Below are 20573 nucleotides of genomic sequence, written 5' to 3' on the forward strand. Positions count from 1 at the left end.
CACAAATGTAATGCATTTTTTTTTACCTAATTATAAATAAAATTCAATCTATAGGAATAAGGTATTAAAAATAGACTGACTCAAATTAAAATATTTTTTTATTAGAGAAAATGTACTTATATGAAAAAAGTTTTCGTTTTTTTTTTTCATTTGGACCACCTTATGGTGACAAAAAGCAATAGCTGGCTGCTGGCCTCTACTCAATAAACTCACTGTAAAGTCCACTAGATTAAAAACTCACTGTTGAAGTAATTGTAAAATATCACAAATAAAAAAAAAAAATAACTAACACAATTTTTGAAATCTTAAAAACAGTTCATGATTGTACACAAAATATAAAGTTACAGAAAAATACAGATATAATTATTAACAAGCACTGACGTAAAACAAAACTGCCAACTATACATTGTAAAGGTTTTTTCAATTGGGGTAACATTTACAAAAAAACCCAAAATAATAGCAGCAATGAAAAGAAAACATTTGGAATGCAAACCCTGTTTGCATTTTCTGCATATAAATGTTGATTCTCTTCTGTTTCCACCACCAGCCTTTGTGCTGGCTGCACTACAAATACAACCAATTTTCTCTCAGTCATAGGGTTTTTTTTTTTCAAAATACATGTTAGGATTTCTTTTTCCTCCAGGACCAGTGGCAGGACGTCTCGGTGTAACTTTTGTTAGGTCAGCCACATTTGGTCTCAATTCTTGTTGTAAAAGCCACTGTCTTAGATCCTACTGTAATAAAATCTTATACATACATACTATAAACGTGGGTATTATATAAAACCATGTATATAAATAAGAAAATGTTTCTAAATAAATAAACTGTTTATTTCTGAATTTTTAATGACTTTCTATCATGATGCCCGGTTAACCGGATATTGGCATTTTAGAAAGTCCTGTAAAAAGGACGTTGGCACTTTATACATAGTTTGTTATACGTCCAGATAGCAGGACATTGGCACTAAAAGGATTAATGTGAGCAAAAGTTCAAATATTGAAAAATTTACTTTGATGTGTGGTTTATGATGTCTTCAATTGTATCTTGTAAGTAAAATTGTGGTATTTACTTTCGTATGTAATTGTATTAAAATATCCTACATTTATTATTTACAATATTAATATTCTACTCAACTGATTATACATCATTAAATAAGTTAAATTCATTAATGCATTTAAAAACAAACAAACTGAAATACTACTACTATTGTGACAGATACGCCAATCACTGTGGGGGGACAATACACTCTAGATACTGGATACCTATTACAAAGCAGAGTTATCTAATGGAGCCCTTGGAGGTCTGGGACCTCTTGATTACAAACACATGACATTTTTATACAATTTTATTTTTACACAATACAACTCAGTTAATGATACAAGTACAGGGTGCGGCAGCATAACTTCCTTTTTTTAAAACTCAATAAAAACTATTGTATGCATCAGAAAATATTTATTTAGTTTTTATAATGTAGGTACACGTCTAAAGTTTTTTATTTACATTGTTTTGAAGATCAAATCTGTTAGGTGACGTCTCCCATTCTCCATACATTGCGTAAGCCGATTTCTGGCGTTTGTCATGACTGTTGTTAGCGTAGCAGGTGTTATGTTGGCAATTTCTTCTCGGATGTTGGTCTTCAAATCTTGTAGGGTTCTTGGACGGTTCACATAAACACGGGATTTCAAAAAACCCCATAGAAAAAAAATCAGAAGGAGAGCGTGCCGGCCATTCAAATCGCCTCTAATTGAGATAAGGCGCTCTGGAAAGTTTTCCCTCAAAACAGCCATCGATGCTCTCGAAGTGTGTGCTGTTGCACCGTCTTGTTGGAACCAAGTGTCCCCCAAATCCAAATCTTCTAGCCGTGGGGAAAAAAAGTAGCATATTTACATACCGGTCCGAAGTCACTGTCACTGTAACCTCATTTTCCTCAAAAAACCAGGGACCAATAATTCCAGCTGAGGAAATTGCACACCACACTGTGACTTTCGGTGAATGCAAAGGCCTTTGATGCAATTCTCGAGGGTTGATGTCAGCCCAGTAGCGCATGTTTTGTTTGTTAACCGACCCACACAAATTAAAATGGGCTTCATCGCTAAAAAAACAATAGCACCCTCGGGAACGACATCAAGAAGAAGCTCACACGCGTTCATCCGAGAATTTGAAGTCACGTTCTGAAAGTTCCTGCACTATCGCCATCTTATAGGGATGAAAATGAAGATCATCACGAAGAATTCTTCTCACAGAACGATCGGATAGTCCAAGGGCAGATGCGTGTTTGCGCGCAGAACGCCGTGGTGATCGCAACATTGACGCTCTCACTGCTTCATCGATGTTCTCAGGTGATCTAACGGGCCGAGGGACTCCAGTTCTTCGTTTTGTCGCACTTGCAGTTTGTCTGAATGTAGTGACCCATGTAACAATTGATTTGCTGTCTGGGACGGGAGCCAACGGGGCTAAATTAAAGCGATTCCGAAATGCACGCTGTGTTGTAATAACCGAACATCCGCTTGAAAAGTAGGCCTCAACGGCAAAGGCACGCTCCTCACTATTCCAACGCAGGATGGCGACTGAACTGAACCGTGTCGGGACAAAACTTTACAGTACCCCCTCTTGAATGAGACGACTAGCGCTCCGCTATGACATCAACTAACTGAATGGCGCATATTTTAAAAAAGGAAGTTATGCTGCCGCACCCTGTATAAAACAGCAAATACAATGATGCCTCTTCAGCATTTGGGAGCCCAGTTATATATTTTTACAGCCAATGCTCTCCAAAAATAAAGGTGAGTAGTGAATAGACATACAAGATGCAATCGTTGTATGAACTATGAGACAACAGCACAAGGAGGCACGTAACCACCGAAGGCATTCTCAAGTTCCTGGGCAACGGCGATACACAGGTGATCGTTGTAACGGGAGTGGCAACAACCTGTACAGACATGTCGGTTATAAGTAATATGAGACAACAGCACAAGGAGGCACTTAACCACCGAAGGCATTCTCAAGTTCCTGGGCGACGGCGATACACAGGTGATCGTTGTACGGAGTGGCAACAACCTGTACAGACATGTCGGTTATAAGTAATATGAGACAACAGCACAAGGAGGCACGTAACCACCGAAGGCATTCTCCAGTTCCTGGGCGACAGCGATACACAGGTGATCGTTGTACGGAGTGGCAACAACCTATACAGACATGTTGGTTATAAGTAATATGAGACAACAGCACAAGGAGGCACGTAACCACCGAAGGCATTCTCCAGTTCCTGGGCGACAGCGATACACAGATGATCGTTGTACGGAGTGGCAACAACCTGTACAGACATGTCGGTTATAAGTAATATGAGACAACAGCACAAGGAGGCACGTAACCACCGAAGGCATTCTCCAGTTCCTTGAGCGACAGCGATACACAGATGATCATTGTATGGAGTGGCAACTACCTGTACAGACATGTCGGTTATAAGTAATATGAGACAACAGCACAAGGAGGCACGTAACCACCGAAGGCATTCTCCAGTTCCTGGGCGACGGTGAATCAAATAGTTTTGCAACAAGGTATAAAGAAAGCAGCCCTGGTTTATCTATTGGCCTGATTCCTTATCTTATCACTCTAAGAAAATGCACTCCAAATATAATCTCATTTGGTTCAGTCTCAGTTCTGCAGCTGCTCAAATAAATGGAAGATTCCAGTGAGTTTAAATCTGAATACGGCAGTGCAATCAAATTTGTATGTAGAGGGAAGTTCCACGAAGGAAATTTACGAAAGAATGGTGAAAGTGTAGTCGAGAAGTGTCCTTCTTTTTCTAGCGTGGATGCGAAACCATGAAAGATGACCCACGGTCAGGGAGACCTTCTGTCTCGACTGTCCCAGATCATGTTGCCCATGCTGAAACTCTCGTCATGGAACATCGGAGTATAAAGGTTTCTGAAGTTGCTATCGAACTAAATGTACATTCAAACAAATTCATAATGTTCTGGGCATATCCAAAGTTTCTGCTGGAGGGTGCCTTGAAACCTCTCCATTTATTATCGTGTGACTTCCTCTCAGGAACTCTTGCGCCTCTATGAAAATGACCCAGAAGACTTGAAAGCCTGACTAGTGACTGGAGACGGCTTTACCAATAGGACCCTGAAACCAAGCTGCAGTCCTTTCAGCGGTGGCATAAGGGTTATCTGTCACCAAGGAAGTTCAGAACTCAGAAATAATTCAGAAAAGTGCTGGCCATAAGTTTATGGGATTCCACAGGTATATTGCTGATTGATTACCTTGACAACAGAAGAACAATAACAGGGGAATATTATGTAGAACTACCCCGGAATTTAAGACTTTAAAGGATGATCAACAAAGGTGTTCTCTGCTGCACGACAACGCTCCAGTTCATGTCTCGCAGTGCACAAGCTGCCCTGTGGGAGTGTGTTTCGACCAGCTCAACCACCCATCCTTCAGTCCAGATCTGGCACCTGGTGACCACCCACCCTTCAGTCCAGATCTGGCACCTGGTGATTATTTTCTGTTTCCCAACTTGAAATAACAGCTCGTGGGAAGGAGATTTGACGACTTTAAGTCCGTGAAAGCTGCTACAGAACAGTGGTTTGCAGGACAGTACAAAACAATTTTTTTTAAAAGGCATAAGTAGTCTTCTGAACAGGTTCACCAAGTTTATTCAGTTATGTAGAAAAGTAAATTAATTTGATATTTTTACCTTAGTCGTAAAACTTTTTGATCCTCCCTTGTACAGTACTATAGTCTGCTTATTGACAAACCTCTCAAAATTGTTCAGGCTTGTAGGGATGATTCTAAACAAATTTAGTGATTTCAAAGTTTTCTGGAAGTGTTTATATTGGTTGATCAAAATCACTTATAACAGGCGTTCTAAAATATCAGTGTATATTCAAGGGTAACAGTAATTTTTTAGAGAATGTTTCAGAACAGGGTTCTCCTTTATTAACGAACATCTATTCACTAAAGACACTATCTTTTTCCAAAGTCAACGCAGGGAGGGACTTACGATCCTCATATATCATCAATCATAACCACTTTCTGCTCCACCACAAGGAAGTGAAGTTGCAAACTCAATTAACTATTGCACCAAAATTTCCAAGAGACTAATCTGAAGAAATTTATTCTCTCCTCTATTGATTTTGAAAATAAATTTGAGTTTTATATTCTGCATCTTAAATGTCCCACTCAAAATCAGAAAAGTTGAAAACCAAATGTAATGCAACTTTTTTTATTTACATAACATATTTTTATCTGAAACTACTATTAAAAATGTTCTAATACTGAATGAGAATTAGTACATTTAGTAATTTTGTTCACAAAAATACATGGTTAACTTTTCAACATTGAGGAGCTGTAGCTCTCAGTGGGTGTGTTTCCAGATAAATGTTTATATCAAAAAGTCTTGTCTTATTCGATTCCTAGAGTATCCCTGGTATCTATTTCAGAACACCTTTCGTATCTAAAAAAATGAACTAAAAATTCAACATCTTGGATCTCCAAAAGTGAGACGTCCGAGAAGTAAATTACAATGGTACTAAACCTGGACTGACAACTTTTAACGAACACAGAAATTCTGAAATTTTCTTGACATTCAAGAGAAGTGGACACAGTTCTTTCACCTGTAGGCCGAGAGGGAGGCCGTCCCGACTGAGGCCCAGCGGCACCTGAGTGGCAGGGAAGTGCAACACGTTGACGATGGCCCAGAAGCAGAAGTTGAATGGCCTGAAGAAAGGCACATAGTGTTGGTGAGCTGTTGTAGGAAAACTAGGCAGCACCAGGACACCATCGTCTCCTAGCTCCTCCTATCACATAACCTATGTATTAGTGAACCAATTCAACTTCACATTTTAAGAATTATTGATTTAAAACGTTTAATTCCAAGGCATTCTTAAAATAAATTTGTTATAGAAATAAAAATAAAGGATCAGTAAGTTTTATGACAAATAAATAAGTTACCTACTTTAATCAAACATCTGCAACAGAAAAGTTTAAATTCTTGAAATAGAATTCTGTATTCTGAAAATTTATCAAAACAATACAAGTGTACAGTAGTTTTTTAGTTATATTTACTTTGACGCAAGCCAATGCATGTACTTATGTTATTATGGCAATAAAGAAATTTTGACTTTGACTGTACATAAATCAGCGTTTATTTTTTCCATCTTATAACACGGGAATAACAACTGGTCACAACAAAGAATTTCATCATCACAATAGAAAAGCACATTCTTAAACAATGGACTTCGAGTTTTGTAAAACACTTTTGTTAAAATGTCACCATTTCCACAAATTAAAAAAACACTATTCTGATTAGGTAATCTATTCAGGTGAATACTTCGTTAATATGTTTAAAAGAAACATCATAATCTCCTTAACTATGTTATGACACTTTATTAAAGAGTTGTATAGAACGTCTTTGTTAATGAATTCTGTAACCTTTAATATACAGAAATAATAGATTTAAACTCGGAACCGATGCTTCTAGTACTCACCACTGCACGGTTCAGGGGTTTCTCTAATTAAACTTACAATAAGCGTTTGGCGCAGTTTGGCTGTTTTGTCCTCAGCCCATTGTTTGGGAGCGACTGGCAACAGAGAGGACTCCAACAGCTTCAGTACAGTTGGGACCGTGAACTCTGACCTGCCCAGGACCATCTTGACCAGCTCTCTCACTCCAGACACTGTGTACTATAACAGATGCAATTAGCTATACTACAGGGACTTCAAAAAATTATCCATCCTGTGTGTGATAACTCTATAAAAAAGGTCCCAGAAACTTTAAACTATATACATAGATTCTACTTGGTCAAGGAAAGAACCTTATTGATTTTAGAGCCAAAAGGTCTAAGAGTAATTCATCTTTCCGTCCGTCTGTGTGATATATCTTGATAGGAACGTCCTAGAGACTTTAACCTTGTTGTTTATGTTATTGTTGGAGCAAAGAAGAACTTTATTCATATTGAGAGGAAACCTTGGAAAGTGCTGATCAGCATAGAATCAAGTGATTATTACGATGAAGGGTTCCTGTAACTGTAAGATAGATCTACCTGTTTATTGCCCAGTTCGTAAGCCAAGGTGTGCCACTCCCTCTCCAGCCAGTAGTGCCAGAGGTTGTAGCTGTGAGACAGTTCTGGCAGGGTAACCTGTAACTGTAAGATAGATCTACCTGTTTATTGCTCAGTTCGTAAGCCAAGGTGTGCCACTCCCTCTCCAGCCAGTAGTGCCAGAGGTTGTAGCTGTGAGACAGTTCTGGCACGGTAACCTGTAACTGTAAGATAGATCTACCTGTTTATTGCCCAGTTCGTAAGCCAAGGTGTGCCACTCCCTCTCCAGCCAGTAGTGCCAGAGGTTGTAGCTGTGAGACAGTTCTGGCACGGTAACCTGTAACTGTAAGATAGATCTACCTGTTTATTGCCCAGTTCGTAAGCCAAGGTGTGCCACTCCCTCTCCAGCCAGTAGTGCCAGAGGTTGTAGCTGTGAGACAGTTCTGGCACGGTAACCTGTAACTGTAAGATAGATCTACCTGTTTATTGCCCAGTTCGTAAGCCAAGGTGTGCCACTCCCTCTCCAGCCAGTAGTGCCAGAGGTTGTAGCTGTGAGACAGTTCTGGCAAGGTAACCTGTAACTGTAAGATAGATCTACCTGTTTATTGCCCAGTTCGTAAGCCAAGGTGTGCCACTCCCTCTCCAGCCAGTAGTGCCAGAGGTTGTAGCTGTGAGACAGTTCTGGCAGGGTAACCTGTAACTGTAAGATAGATCTACCTGTTTATTGCCCAGTTCGTAAGCCAAGGTGTGCCACTCCCTCTCCAGCCAGTAGTGCCAGAGGTTGTAGCTGTGAGACAGTTCTGGCAGGGTAACCTGTAACTGTAAGATAGATCTACCTGTTTATTGCCCAGTTCGTAAGCCAAGGTGTGCCACTCCCTCTCCAGCCAGTAGTGCCAGAGGTTGTAGCTGTGAGACAGTTCTGGCAGGGTAACCTGTAACTGTAAGATAGATCTACCTGTTTATTGCCCAGTTCGTAAGCCAAGGTGTGCCACTCCCTCTCCAGCCAGTAGTGCCAGAGATTGTAGCTGTGAGACAGTTCTGGCAGGGTAACCTGTAACTGTAAGATAGATCTACCTGTTTATTGCCCAGTTCGTAAGCCAAGGTGTGCCACTCCCTCTCCAGCCAGTAGTGCCAGAGGTTGTAGCTGTGAGACAGTTCTGGCAGGGTAACCTGTAACTGTAAGATAGATCTACCTGTTTATTGCCCAGTTCGTAAGCCAAGGTGTGCCACTCCCTCTCCAGCCAGTAGTGCCAGAGAGATTGTAGCTGTGAGACAGTTCTGGCAGGGTAACCTGTAACTGTAAGATAGATCTACCTGTTTATTGCCCAGTTCGTAAGCCAAGGTGTGCCACTCCCTCTCCAGCCAGTAGTGCCAGAGGTTGTAGCTGTGAGACAGTTCTGGCAGGGTAACCTGTAACTGTAAGATAGATCTACCTGTTTATTGCCCAGTTCGTAAGCCAAGGTGTGCCACTCCCTCTCCAGCCAGTAGTGCCAGAGGTTGTAGCTGTGAGACAGTTCTGGCAGGGTAACCTGTAACTGTAAGATAGATCTACCTGTTTATTGCCCAGTTCGTAAGCCAAGGTGTGCCACTCCCTCTCCAGCCAGTAGTGCCAGAGGTTGTAGCTGTGAGACAGTTCTGGCAAGGTAACCTGTAACTGTAAGATAGATCTACCTGTTTATTGCCCAGTTCGTAAGCCAAGGTGTGCCACTCCCTCTCCAGCCAGTAGTGCCAGAGGTTGTAGCTGTGAGACAGTTCTGGCAGGGTAACCTGTAACTGTAAGATAGATCTACCTGTTTATTGCCCAGTTCGTAAGCCAAGGTGTGCCACTCCCTCTCCAGCCAGTAGTGCCAGAGGTTGTAGCTGTGAGACAGTTCTGGCAGGGTAACCTGTAACTGTAAGATAGATCTACCTGTTTATTGCCCAGTTCGTAAGCCAAGGTGTGCCACTCCCTCTCCAGCCAGTAGTGCCAGAGGTTGTAGCTGTGAGACAGTTCTGGCAGGGTAACCTGTAACTGTAACTGTAAGATAGATCTACCTGTTTATTGCCCAGTTCGTAAGCCAAGGTGTGCCACTCCCTCTCCAGCCAGTAGTGCCAGAGGTTGTAGCTGTGAGACAGTTCTGGCAGGGTAACCTGTAACTGTAAGATAGATCTACCTGTTTATTGCCCAGTTCGTAAGCCAAGGTGTGCCACTCCCTCTCCAGCCAGTAGTGCCAGAGGTTGTAGCTGTGAGACAGTTCTGGCACGGTAACCTGTAACTGTAAGATAGATCTACCTGTTTATTGCCCAGTTCGTAAGCCAAGGTGTGCCACTCCCTCTCCAGCCAGTAGTGCCAGAGGTTGTAGCTGTGAGACAGTTCTGGCAGGGTAACCTGTAACTGTAAGATAGATCTACCTGTTTATTGCCCAGTTCGTAAGCCAAGGTGTGCCACTCCCTCTCCAGCCAGTAGTGCCAGAGGTTGTAGCTGTGAGACAGTTCTGGCAAGGTAACCTGTAACTGTAAGATAGATCTACCTGTTTATTGCCCAGTTCGTAAGCCAAGGTGTGCCACTCCCTCTCCAGCCAGTAGTGCCAGAGGTTGTAGCTGTGAGACAGTTCTGGCAGGGTAACCTGTAACTGTAAGATAGATCTACCTGTTTATTGCCCAGTTCGTAAGCCAAGGTGTGCCACTCCCTCTCCAGCCAGTAGTGCCAGAGGTTGTAGCTGTGAGACAGTTCTGGCAAGGTAACCTGTAACTGTAAGATAGATCTACCTGTTTATTGCCCAGTTCGTAAGCCAAGGTGTGCCACTCCCTCTCCAGCCAGTAGTGCCAGAGGTTGTAGCTGTGAGACAGTTCTGGCACGGTAACCTGTAACTGTAAGATAGATCTACCTGTTTATTGCCCAGTTCGTAAGCCAAGGTGTGCCACTCCCTTTCCAGCCAGTAGTGCCAGAGGTTGTAGCTGTGAGACAGTTCTGGCAGGGTAACCTGTAACCAGCCTACAATCAGAACAATCATACAATGCTCTTTAATTCTTAGCCTGGATGAGGTATTGGACAATGTTTTTGTACTTACATCTATGAGGGTTCTTTCAAAACATTTAAATTTATAGTATTTTTACAATGAACATTGCATTTACAGCTAGATGCTTAAAACAAATTAGAATCTTACGCTCTACCTACTTCTAGAGTGTAGAAGAAAAACATATTTTAATAACAACAATTTTTAATTTCAGCTAAAGTATCCATTTAAGTTAAGTGAAGAAAAATCTTTTTTCTTGAAATCAAACTGGTCATGTTTCATGTTTGTGTGTGGTCATAACAAAAACAACAATTTTACATACATCAAACATGTTGTTTCTGTTGTTCAAATTAAATACTTTGCTTAATTACAGCATAAAAAAGGAGGTGTTGTGATATTTAAGCGTAGTGATCTTCAAAAATGAAATTGAATGCATTAATGTCAAAAGCGAAGAACTCATCTGTGAAATGGCCTGCTATTGGCATTTGCATAAATAAAAAAAAGTCATGTTTACATCTCAGGTGTGTATTGCCCTCCGAGAAGTCCATTAGAACAATCTATGGAACTATTAGCTGGATCACTTGACAAATTTCATTACAAAATAACAGTAAAATCTGCGTTGTTGGTGACTTTAATATTGACAGCCTCAACAGATCCTTGGACAGAGAAAATAGCAAGTTAAGTAATGTTCTTTCTCAATTTAACTTAACTCGATGCCACCTACCTGCAACTAGGACTACAACCGCAAACTGCCACTTCAATAGACATTTTTATGTACTAACCTATCCTCTGATAATTTTGGCATAACAATCTATGAAGACGGTTTCTCAGATCACTTCGGACAACTTTATACCATGAATTTCTGCTCAACAACAAACATTATTAACCAAAAGAAACCTAAGCCATGCGAAACGATCAGCTTTAAATGAACTTCTTGGAATTCAGTCTTGGGAGCGTTGTCTACCAATCTCAAAACTCAGAAGATGCATACTCCAACTTTCATAGGGACTTTGACTACAGCTCTTAATGTTATATGTCCACCTTCAAAACAAAAAAGTATATTACCAGGAAAACAAACTAAAAAACTGCCTCCAACCTTGAAGTAAATGAGCTTTTATTCAAGCCTATGACTGTTTTTTTTAACTACAGGACAAAATGAAGACAAAGCTATAGCTGCACACAAAAAGAAAACCTATGACCTAAAATTAAAAAGTTTGCGTAAGGAAGCTAATCACAACTTCATTGCTGAATCAAAACAATAAAAGTAAAGCTATCTGGAAGTCATTAATAGTGAAGGATCAACTAGAAGGGAAGGTTCAGCTTCTGTCGTCTTTAGGTTAAAAATTGCTGACGATTATGTAGAAGATCTTTTTACTATAGCTGAACAGTTTAATTCTTATTTTACAACAATCACAGAAGAAACCCTTAAACTTAATAAAGAGACAAGTACTGACAACCTTTAGCACACACAATAACTTCCTAAGAAATGAACTTCTTTCATTTGATTTGGCATCCAATGATGAAGTGTTAAACATCATCAACTCACTAGAAACCTCCTCCTCCTCAGGCTATGACGATATTTCATCAAAAATTTTGAAGTTTTATAAGGATGTGACATGTCAACCTTTAACTGATGTAATCAATAAATCCTTAGCACAGGGAGTTTTCCCCTCAAAGTTAAAATTATCTAAGGTCTATCTACTACACAAAAAAGGAAATAAGCATGATATATCAAACTTCAGAGACCGATTTTCTTTAGTTCCAACTGTGTCTAAGGTACTAGACAAAGTAGTACTTTCAAGAATACTTGAACACCTTAAACACAATGACCTGATACAGAAAGGACATGTGTTTATCCCAGGAAAATCAACTCTGAACTCATTGAAAAAATAATAGATAATATTGACCTTGGGAACACTATCACAACTATTTTTTTCTTGACTTAAGTAAGGCTTTTTGACTCACTTGTCTAATAAACTAATTCTCACTAAAATCAGTGCCCTTGGAATAAAAGGAACAGCTCTTAGCTGGTTCGAAAGTTACCTTACTGGGCGGGAGTAAAGTAGTGGAATTAAAGCAGTGTGTGAATGGTGTTAATGAAGTTTTACAGTCAAGACCACAAAATATTACAAGGGGAGTCCCACAAGGGTCAGTATTGGGCCTTGTATTGTTCATATTGTTTACAAGCGACCTGTCTGAAAAAACTTGAAGCCTATAGTCAACCACCCCGTCATGTATGCAGATGATACTGCACTAGTTACCTGCAATAAAGCAGTAGAATCACTGGAGATCAACACCTTCATTTCAGTTAGCTTAGCACAGCAGTATTGTTTAAAATAATGACCTGGTGTGGTAATCCATCTAAAACCAAGCTCCTTGCAGTGGGAAGGCTTACCACCTTGATTTAGTGAGAGTGGATGAACTAAAACATCTTGGTGTGTTTCTTGACCAATGTCTGTCGTGGAACTGCCATATAGATAATCTTTGCTCAAAACTATGCTGTGCCATCTTTGCCCTTTAGAAGAATTAAAAGCAAACTAGCACACCATCCGCCTTAAGGATTGCCTATTTTGCTCTTTTTGAATCTCACCTACGATACAGAATCACCCTATGGGGTGGCTCCTCAGTTGGTAATCTCCAGAGGGTACTAATTCTTCAAAAGTGAGCAAAAAGGGTTATGGCCGGTCTCTCTCTTCGACAGCTGTAGAGAAGCCATCAAAGACCTAGACATCCTTACAGTCACCTCAATCTACATAATGGAGGTAAATTATATATGCTTCAAAACAAAATCTGTTAAGAAATGAAGAGCTACATGCTTATCAAACTAGAAGAGCTCAGGCATATCATCTTCCAGCCCACAGAACTACTCTCTACACCAAAAAGCCATCATTTGCTGGAGCCAAACTTTTCAACAAACTTCCCGGAGGACCTTAAAAGTTGCAGCCCGAAGACGATGAAAGACAACTACATAATTGGCTAATAAAGAAGTCAATCTACACCATAGAAGAATTATATTGCATCCTTGATCTTTAATTTTTGCCCTTTTGTTTAAATTTTCTTCTCTTGTAATGTAAACCGATTTGGACTTTTTTACTATTCTATGATGTGGCAAATATTCTGTTCTCAATGTTCATGAATAAAGAGTTCTCTTTCTTCCACTCTTAAACTTTGAATTAAAAAAGTGTCAACACAAAATTAAGATCTTTTGCCAACTCCAATAATCCGACTGTCCGACTCATCCTCATCTCGCCAAAATCATCCACAAAACTATGCCTCAACTGCTTTAAATCTTACCTTGTTGACCTTTGAGCCACAACGTTCCTCCAGGTATGACACTGCCTTCTCTAATACAGTTCTAGTTTCACCATTGAGACGACTCATCCTCATCTCGTTAAAATCAACCACAAAACTCAGCCTGAGTTGTTTCATATCCACCTGCCAAAAAACATCAATCAGATAGTATTAAAAGTACACAAAAGTTACTACCATCATCTTTTTTTTAGAGAACTTCACCTGGGTATCCAATTTGAGCTTGTCAACGTTTTCTCCCACCAAGAGCTTGAGCATGGGAGAGATGTCTTCTGCATATCTCGTCAAAGTTCCGGCTGTCGACATGGTGGGGTCTGTCTCTTCTCCTGTACGGAAATATATACCTTTCGTGCTGATCAACCCTGCAATTAAACATATGCTATGTAAATACTCACATTCAGTTTATATTTAAATGTCAATTCCATCTGAGATTTGACCGTACCTGTGGTTGGCATGTGGCCGAACAGCCCACAGAAGTAACAAGGCATCCTGATAGAACCTCCTGTATCCGAGCCAACAGCCATGGGAACTAGGCAAGCTGCTACCGCTGCAGCCTGCAATAAAGCTTTCATAAATATAAGAAATGAATATACCTAAACGTAAAGAATAGAGGTTACATCCTTATATTATGTTATTTATATTGTGATGCAGAACTCGAATTTAAAGTTGAATTGTACTAAAACTCAATTAGTCAGTTTTCAATAGAAGTTTTGAAATCAGCAAGTTTTTTAGGAATCCTCAGACTCAAATCTAAAATTGACTGAATATTTTCAAATTTTGGGAAGAAAGCTTAACTCCAGATGCTTGTTTCCAGATGTCAATCTTAAGAAATGTTGTTGACTTAAAAACAAAAATTATGATTTATCATGCTATGTTTGCTTCAGTCATGCAATATATCATTGAGGTTTGGGGAAGTTCTGGTAGGCTGGCAGACATTTTCAAATTCCAAAATAAATATTTAAGGATTATGACATTTTCCAAAAGAAGAACTTCATGCAAAGGGATATTTAAAGACTTAAAACTGTTAACCTGTCCATTGGTTTATGTGCTGAGATGCTTATTGTTTGTAAGACAGAATTTTGAGCTCTTTTTTGCAAATCACTATAACCATAATTACAATACAAAGAAATAGAGATCTGTTGCACTTTCCAATTCATAGACTTTGAGCGTTCACCACAATATCTTGGAAGAAAATTATACAATAAGTATCCTAATAGATTTAAATCAATACAAAAAGACAATGAATTTAAAATATAGGTTTCAAATATGTTAAAAGAAAAATATATTACTCTATTGAAAAAGTATCTATGTGATACAATAATTTAATAACATTATGAATATACATACATAAATTTAAACAATTTATTTTTATGACTTTTATTATTATAATAATATTGTACATATTTGATTGTATAACATTATACTTAATTAATTAAACTTTTAACTTTAACAATGTTTCATAACTGACAGTAATATTAATTTCTATTTTTTATCTTGACAATGTCACCTGTTCTTCCAGCTGTGCTGTACAAATGTGAATGTATGTTATATAAACTGTTACAATAAAGAATTTGAATTTGAAATCCAGTAAGATAGTACAAGGTCGCAGCTGTATGGATGTTAAGGAATACAAGTCCTAAAATACAAAGAGAAATCATACACGGTTTTTTTTTTTTTTTTGTTCTCTTAGGACAAGAAGCTTATAAATTGCACTTAGTCCTGTAAGAACCTTAGCGCTGCTTCCGGAGTGACAGGATATTCAGGATGGGTAAGGTTAGGGAGTAGGGGATCCTATCGAGATCCATGAGGAAGAATTAGGGAACTACATCTCAAAGTCATCCTGGAAGAAAGGAGGCCAGCTCTGAACCAGCCTCTCCAGTCAAAGTAGGCAGGGGGGGCACACCCTTGTTGAGGTTAACAAGAGTCTCTGAGGTAAGGGAAAAAACCCGACCAACTCCAAAAGCCATCTTCCACAGTAGACTAGACCTATCGAATTGCCCATGAACCCCAGAATCTCGACATTTGCAGTTAGTGATGTGCCGCTACTGGACATCCATAAGGTTGCCCAGTTTGAAGTGGCACATCGGTTATTGCTGTGACTAGTGGTGGGTTCAACTGGTAGGTATAAACCAGCCAGAAGTAATCCCTGCTGGGTGGAATCATACACGGTTAGATATATAAATATAAAATAACTTTAATTTAACGATAAAACATAATGGTAGTTGGATCTGGGGCTGCTGGAAAAAAATGTAGTTTTCAAGATGTAGAATTATAAAATTCTATCATTTTAATATATTGATGAAAATTTACAAGGGTAAGTATGAAGTAATGAACACTTACTATGCACATTTGGGAATTACAGTAATTAGGAATAACAGATTTTGAAGTTGAAACACAAGTTGTAAAAATGTTAATGTTGTTGTCCTCTGCAGTCAGGGAGGACAAGATTTCTTTCACAAAGATGGTGTTTTATGCTTGTGACAGGCAATTCAACAAAGAACAAAAGTAATTGTATGCTGATCCAATTTAAATATTTTAATTAATGAGTTGAGTAAAATAATATTCGGCTGTTGTTAATACAACCTCACAATCCAAAGTTTATAAAAGGTTTACTTTACAAACAAACAAACTAATGAATAAATATGTTATATTAACATTTCTTCAAGTTGATGTCGAAAAGTCTTCTAGATCAAATTTGTATTACTAAATGTAGGTCAGCCTTTTTTATTATTAAATAAAAATTTTATGATTTATCAAATCTTGTTATTGGAAATTAATGAAAATGGAGAAAAAATGAATTATCTCACGAATAGACTATTTATTGAACTATTTTACATATCTAGAGGTTTAAAGTTTACTGACCTATATTTTTTAGTAAAAAGTTTGAACTATATTGTTCAAAACATGTACAGAGGAAATTTTAAAGCTTCAGAAAAAATGTCACAGAGCCTTCCTCAGCTCATTTCTTTTCAAATGAAATAAAAATGTTTATTCTCTCTTCACAATCAATTAATTGTAACAAAACAACAATATTATATTTCTATACTCAGTTTTTGTTAAAAAAGCGTTGGTCAACTGAAGTATATTTTTCTATTCTTGTAAAACTAAAGTTACACTAGAATTAATGAAATGAAACAGAAATATCAGCTTTTGCGGAAATGCTGAGAGAACAAATTAAACATGGAAGCAAAGATAAATAGATTTGTTTTAGTTATTCTTTAGATGAACATTTTTTTTAAAGAAAAATGTAGTTAGTAACTAGTTTAATACACCAACAAATTATTCTAATTGATTAGTGCCATGATTCAAGAGCCAATCCTTGACACAGATTTTTAAGGTTCTCATTGTGGGTGAATTTTTAATGTAAACAGGTAAACTATTGTAAAACTTGGGTAAAGTATATAAAAAACTTCTATAGTAAAGAGCTATTCACTCTCGGTGGTCTGATCATACCCACTTTCAAACACTTTCAACAACTTGGAAATGTAGCAGTTGTGTGGTTTTTCACTCCCTACATGAAAACCGAGAATCCACTCCTGTTTCTTCAAACAAGACTTCAAACATCAAAATGACTCCCCCATGTGACTCACTTAAAGAACTTGAACAAAGTCTTGTTGAAAATGTGGAGCAAAATAGTGAAGAAAGTTTAATAATGGCAGCTAAAATAGGATCTGCACTTTTACATGAAAACAATATTCTTAAAAAAGAAAATTGTACCCTGCTAGCCCAATTAAATAGCCTTGAAGTCAAAATAGAGGAGCTGGAATACAATGAATCAAAAAATATCTCCAATATGGAGTCACTACAAGGAAATATATCCGAACTTGAAGCACAGCTAACGAAAGAAAAACAATGCATGATTGAAGCACAGGATATTTTTGAAGAAAATTACAAAAAACTATCTGAAGTGATATTTGAGTACGAAATAAAAATTAAAGACCAAAAGAAACAAATTGCAATGCTGAAAACGCAAGTATCTTATGGAAATCACAACAGCACAGCATAGCAATGTAGAAACCCAAACTGAGCTCTCTACTGATCAGACCAACTCCTCCTTCCCCCCTTCCACCTCACCCTCCCTTCTCCTAGAAATTGGCAGTTTTAAAAAAAGTCACACTTCACTTGAAGAGAAATCCTCAAGCTTAGAAGCATCCATCAAGAATTTATTAAGAATTAGAAATGGCAAAGAAGAAACCTCTGAAAGGAAATACCAAGGCACAAACACAAAACTAATCCCAAAGCCAAATATAGTGCCTCCCTTAAAGTGCAGAAGACGAAAGCATCCATCTCCCAGGCTGAGCACCCTACCAGTGAGCCCATCCCCGAAATAGCCCAACCAATTCATTCCAACAGCAACAAAGACCATCCTTCTTTCACCAGTACTGCAAACTTTACAAAGAAACTATCACCCCTATAACAGCCATCATAAGGCCTTCAAGTCAGACTACAGAGGATTTCTTTAATGAACACATAGAATTCTTTAAAAGGAATATGCAAATTAGTTCTACAACTCATCAAATAACACTCAAGGCAAGTAACCAATGCTCAACAGCTTTTCTAGGTCAAGCTCCAAACCAACAACACACTTTTTTTAGAAAAAAACAAGACAAAGATTGTGAAACTATAGTACAAATATTAAAACCAGAAACAGGAAGAAGTAAACAACACAAATTTATCATTGCTTACCAAAACATTGATGGCCTTCAGAACAAAATCGAGAGACTGACACACTTCCTACACAGCTCTAATCCAGACTTAATAATTCTTACAGAACACGGCTTAAGTAGTCAAAAGTTGGAAAACACAAGAATCCCTGGCTACAGTCTACTAGGTGGTTTTACCAGACAGCAACACCGGAAAGGTGGAGTGGCTGTTTTTGCTAGCTTAAGACTAAAAAACAAGATTACAGTAGTATCAATATCAAGCAATACATCGGAACTCATTTGTGAAACGATGCTCCTGAAAATTGAGCTGAGACAAGGATTTTTACAACTGCTAAGCGTCTACAGACCACCCTGCAGCAACTTAGAAAATGCAATAGACATTTTATCAGGTGAGCTTGACAAAATTGTAGCCATTAATGACATGGTACTGGTGATGGGGGACGTGAATGTAGACAATCTTATTGAAAGCAATGACAGAAGAAACCTGGATGAAATGCTCCTTAGCCATGGCTTGAGCAGACTTCATCTACCCGCAACCAGAATAACAAATCATAGCCAGACCTCTATAGATTTTATATGCACGAACATAAAAGAAACGGATATAGCTACCAAAATAACACAGACAGGCCTCTCAGACCACACGGCCCAACTATGTACGATTCTCACAGATTCTATGAAACAGCCACTGACCCAAACAAAAAGAAGACAGTTTAACGCAAGAACAGTGCAGGAATTGAAGCACAATCTGGAATCCCAAGACTGGACTAAAGTCACTCTCACCGAGAATGTGGAAACTGCTTATAAAGCATTTAGTGGAATTTTTCAAACCGCATTGAACATAGCATGTCCACTCAAGATAGTAAAGAAGAAAAGAAACCCCTACAAAAATATATGGAACAATGAAAGTCAGGCCCTAAAATTATCATACTTAGAAGCACTGAATAAACAAATCATTACTGGCCACCCTGATGACAAAAAAGAAACAGCTCAAAGGAAAAAATGTTATGATATAAAACTCAAAACTCTTCGTAAACAGTGCAACTCTTCATTCATAGAACAGTCGGACAACAAATCAAAAGCTGTGTGGAATGTAATAAATAATGAAAGAAAAGAAAAATCTTCAAAAAATCCACTAGAATGCCTAAAAATAGAGGAAGAAATCGTTGACTCTCCAATAACTATTGCCAATCATTTAAATTACTTCTTTGCTACAGTCGCTGACCGAACACTCCTCAGAAATGGAACATCGACACCTGTAATAGCACCAAACAATAACAACCAAACACTTCAAACACCAAACCTAGCCTTCTCTGAAACCAACAAACAAGAAATTGGAAAAATCATTGACTCTTTAAAAGCAAAAACATCAGCAGGGGAGGATGAGATCTCATCAAATTGATCAAACAGTGCAAACACGAAATAATCACCCCACTGACTCACATCATTAATAAATCACTTTCACAAGGAATATTTCCAAATGAACTAAAACTCGCAAAAATCTATCCGAAATTCAAATGTGGAGCAACAAATGAAGCCACCAGCTACAGGCCAATTTCCCTAATCTCTACTTTTTCTAAAATACTGGAGCGAGTAATACTAAATAGACTACTGGGCCACCTCAAGCAGCACGATCTTCTCACCCCTAGACAACACGGTTTTATAAAAGACAGATCAACTTCAACAGCAATAGCTCAACTAATTGAAGAAATCATCGACAATCTGGAAAAAGGACAAATTGCAACAAGCATATTTTTGGATTTTAGTAAAGCGTTTGACTGCCTTGATCATGAACTCATACTGAAAAAGTTACACTCTCTTGGAGTCATTGACAAGGAACTTGACTGGTTTAAGAGCTACTTGAGCAACAGGAAACAAGTAGTAGAACTTACTTACTTGGAGAAAAACACTGTGATGAAAGTTAAATCTAAGCCACTACCAGTAAGCAGAGGAGTACCTCAAGGCTCCGTGCTTGGACCCGTCTTGTACATTCTCCTAACAAATGACTTCCCAAATTATCTCCAAAACCACTGTGAAATTGTAATGTATGCTGACGACACAGCTTTGATTTTAGCAAATAAGAACAAAGCTCAGCTAGATATAGACTCTTTTGTTGCATATAATGTGGCTAAGCAATACTGCCACCTCAATGATTTAGTCTTAAATGACTCAAAGACCCAACAGCTAGTCTTTACACCTAACCCAAACCAATATGACGGGTTCCCAGAAATAACTACAATTAAATCAGGAAAGTACCTTGGTCTAACTGTTGATCAAAACCTCTCATGGGAACCTCACATCAATCAACTCTGCTACAAACTTAATAGTAGCCTGTATGCAGTGAGAAGAATAAAACAAATCAGTAGCCCTCAAGTAGCTTTGACAGCATACCTTTCCCTATTTGAATGTCATCTTAGATATGGACTGATAGCCTGGGGAGGTACGACAATTGGAAATCTTAAAAGGGTGCTCGTTATACAAAAAAGGGCTGTCAGGACTCTAAATGGATTAGGACCAATGGACTCATGCCGAGCAGGTTTCAGACATCTAGGAATACT

The 20573-nt window shown here is 38.5% G+C and overlaps 1 protein-coding gene across 3 annotated transcripts in view; it reads right to left on the reverse strand.

Moving 5' to 3' along the window:
• Positions 1 to 712: 712 nt before the first annotated feature.
• LOC124363258 (fatty-acid amide hydrolase 2-like) overlaps positions 713 to 20573 on the reverse strand; it is a 30744-nt gene continuing 10883 nt past the window's right edge. For 2 of the 3 annotated variants that reach the window (XR_006922536.1, XR_006922537.1), the window contains exons 5-12: positions 13797 to 13908; positions 13559 to 13716; positions 13340 to 13480; positions 9917 to 10012; positions 6535 to 6693; positions 5625 to 5807; positions 2700 to 2929; positions 713 to 1384 (exon numbers count right to left, since the gene is read on the reverse strand). Coding sequence is in view for 1 of the 3 variants with exons in the window: in XM_046818464.1 (XP_046674420.1) it covers positions 3203 to 3313; positions 5625 to 5807; positions 6535 to 6693; positions 9917 to 10012; positions 13340 to 13480; positions 13559 to 13716; positions 13797 to 13908 (960 nt within the window). In the remaining 2 variants the exon portion in view is untranslated. Of the gene's footprint in view, positions 1385 to 2699; positions 2930 to 3194; positions 3314 to 5624; positions 5808 to 6534; positions 6694 to 9916; positions 10013 to 13339; positions 13481 to 13558; positions 13717 to 13796; positions 13909 to 20573 lie in introns of those variants that run through there. The other variant, XM_046818464.1, reaches the window with a different exon arrangement.

This window comes from Homalodisca vitripennis, chromosome 5, assembly GCF_021130785.1.
Source record: "Homalodisca vitripennis isolate AUS2020 chromosome 5, UT_GWSS_2.1, whole genome shotgun sequence".
NCBI lineage: Eukaryota > Metazoa > Arthropoda > Insecta > Hemiptera > Cicadellidae > Homalodisca > Homalodisca vitripennis.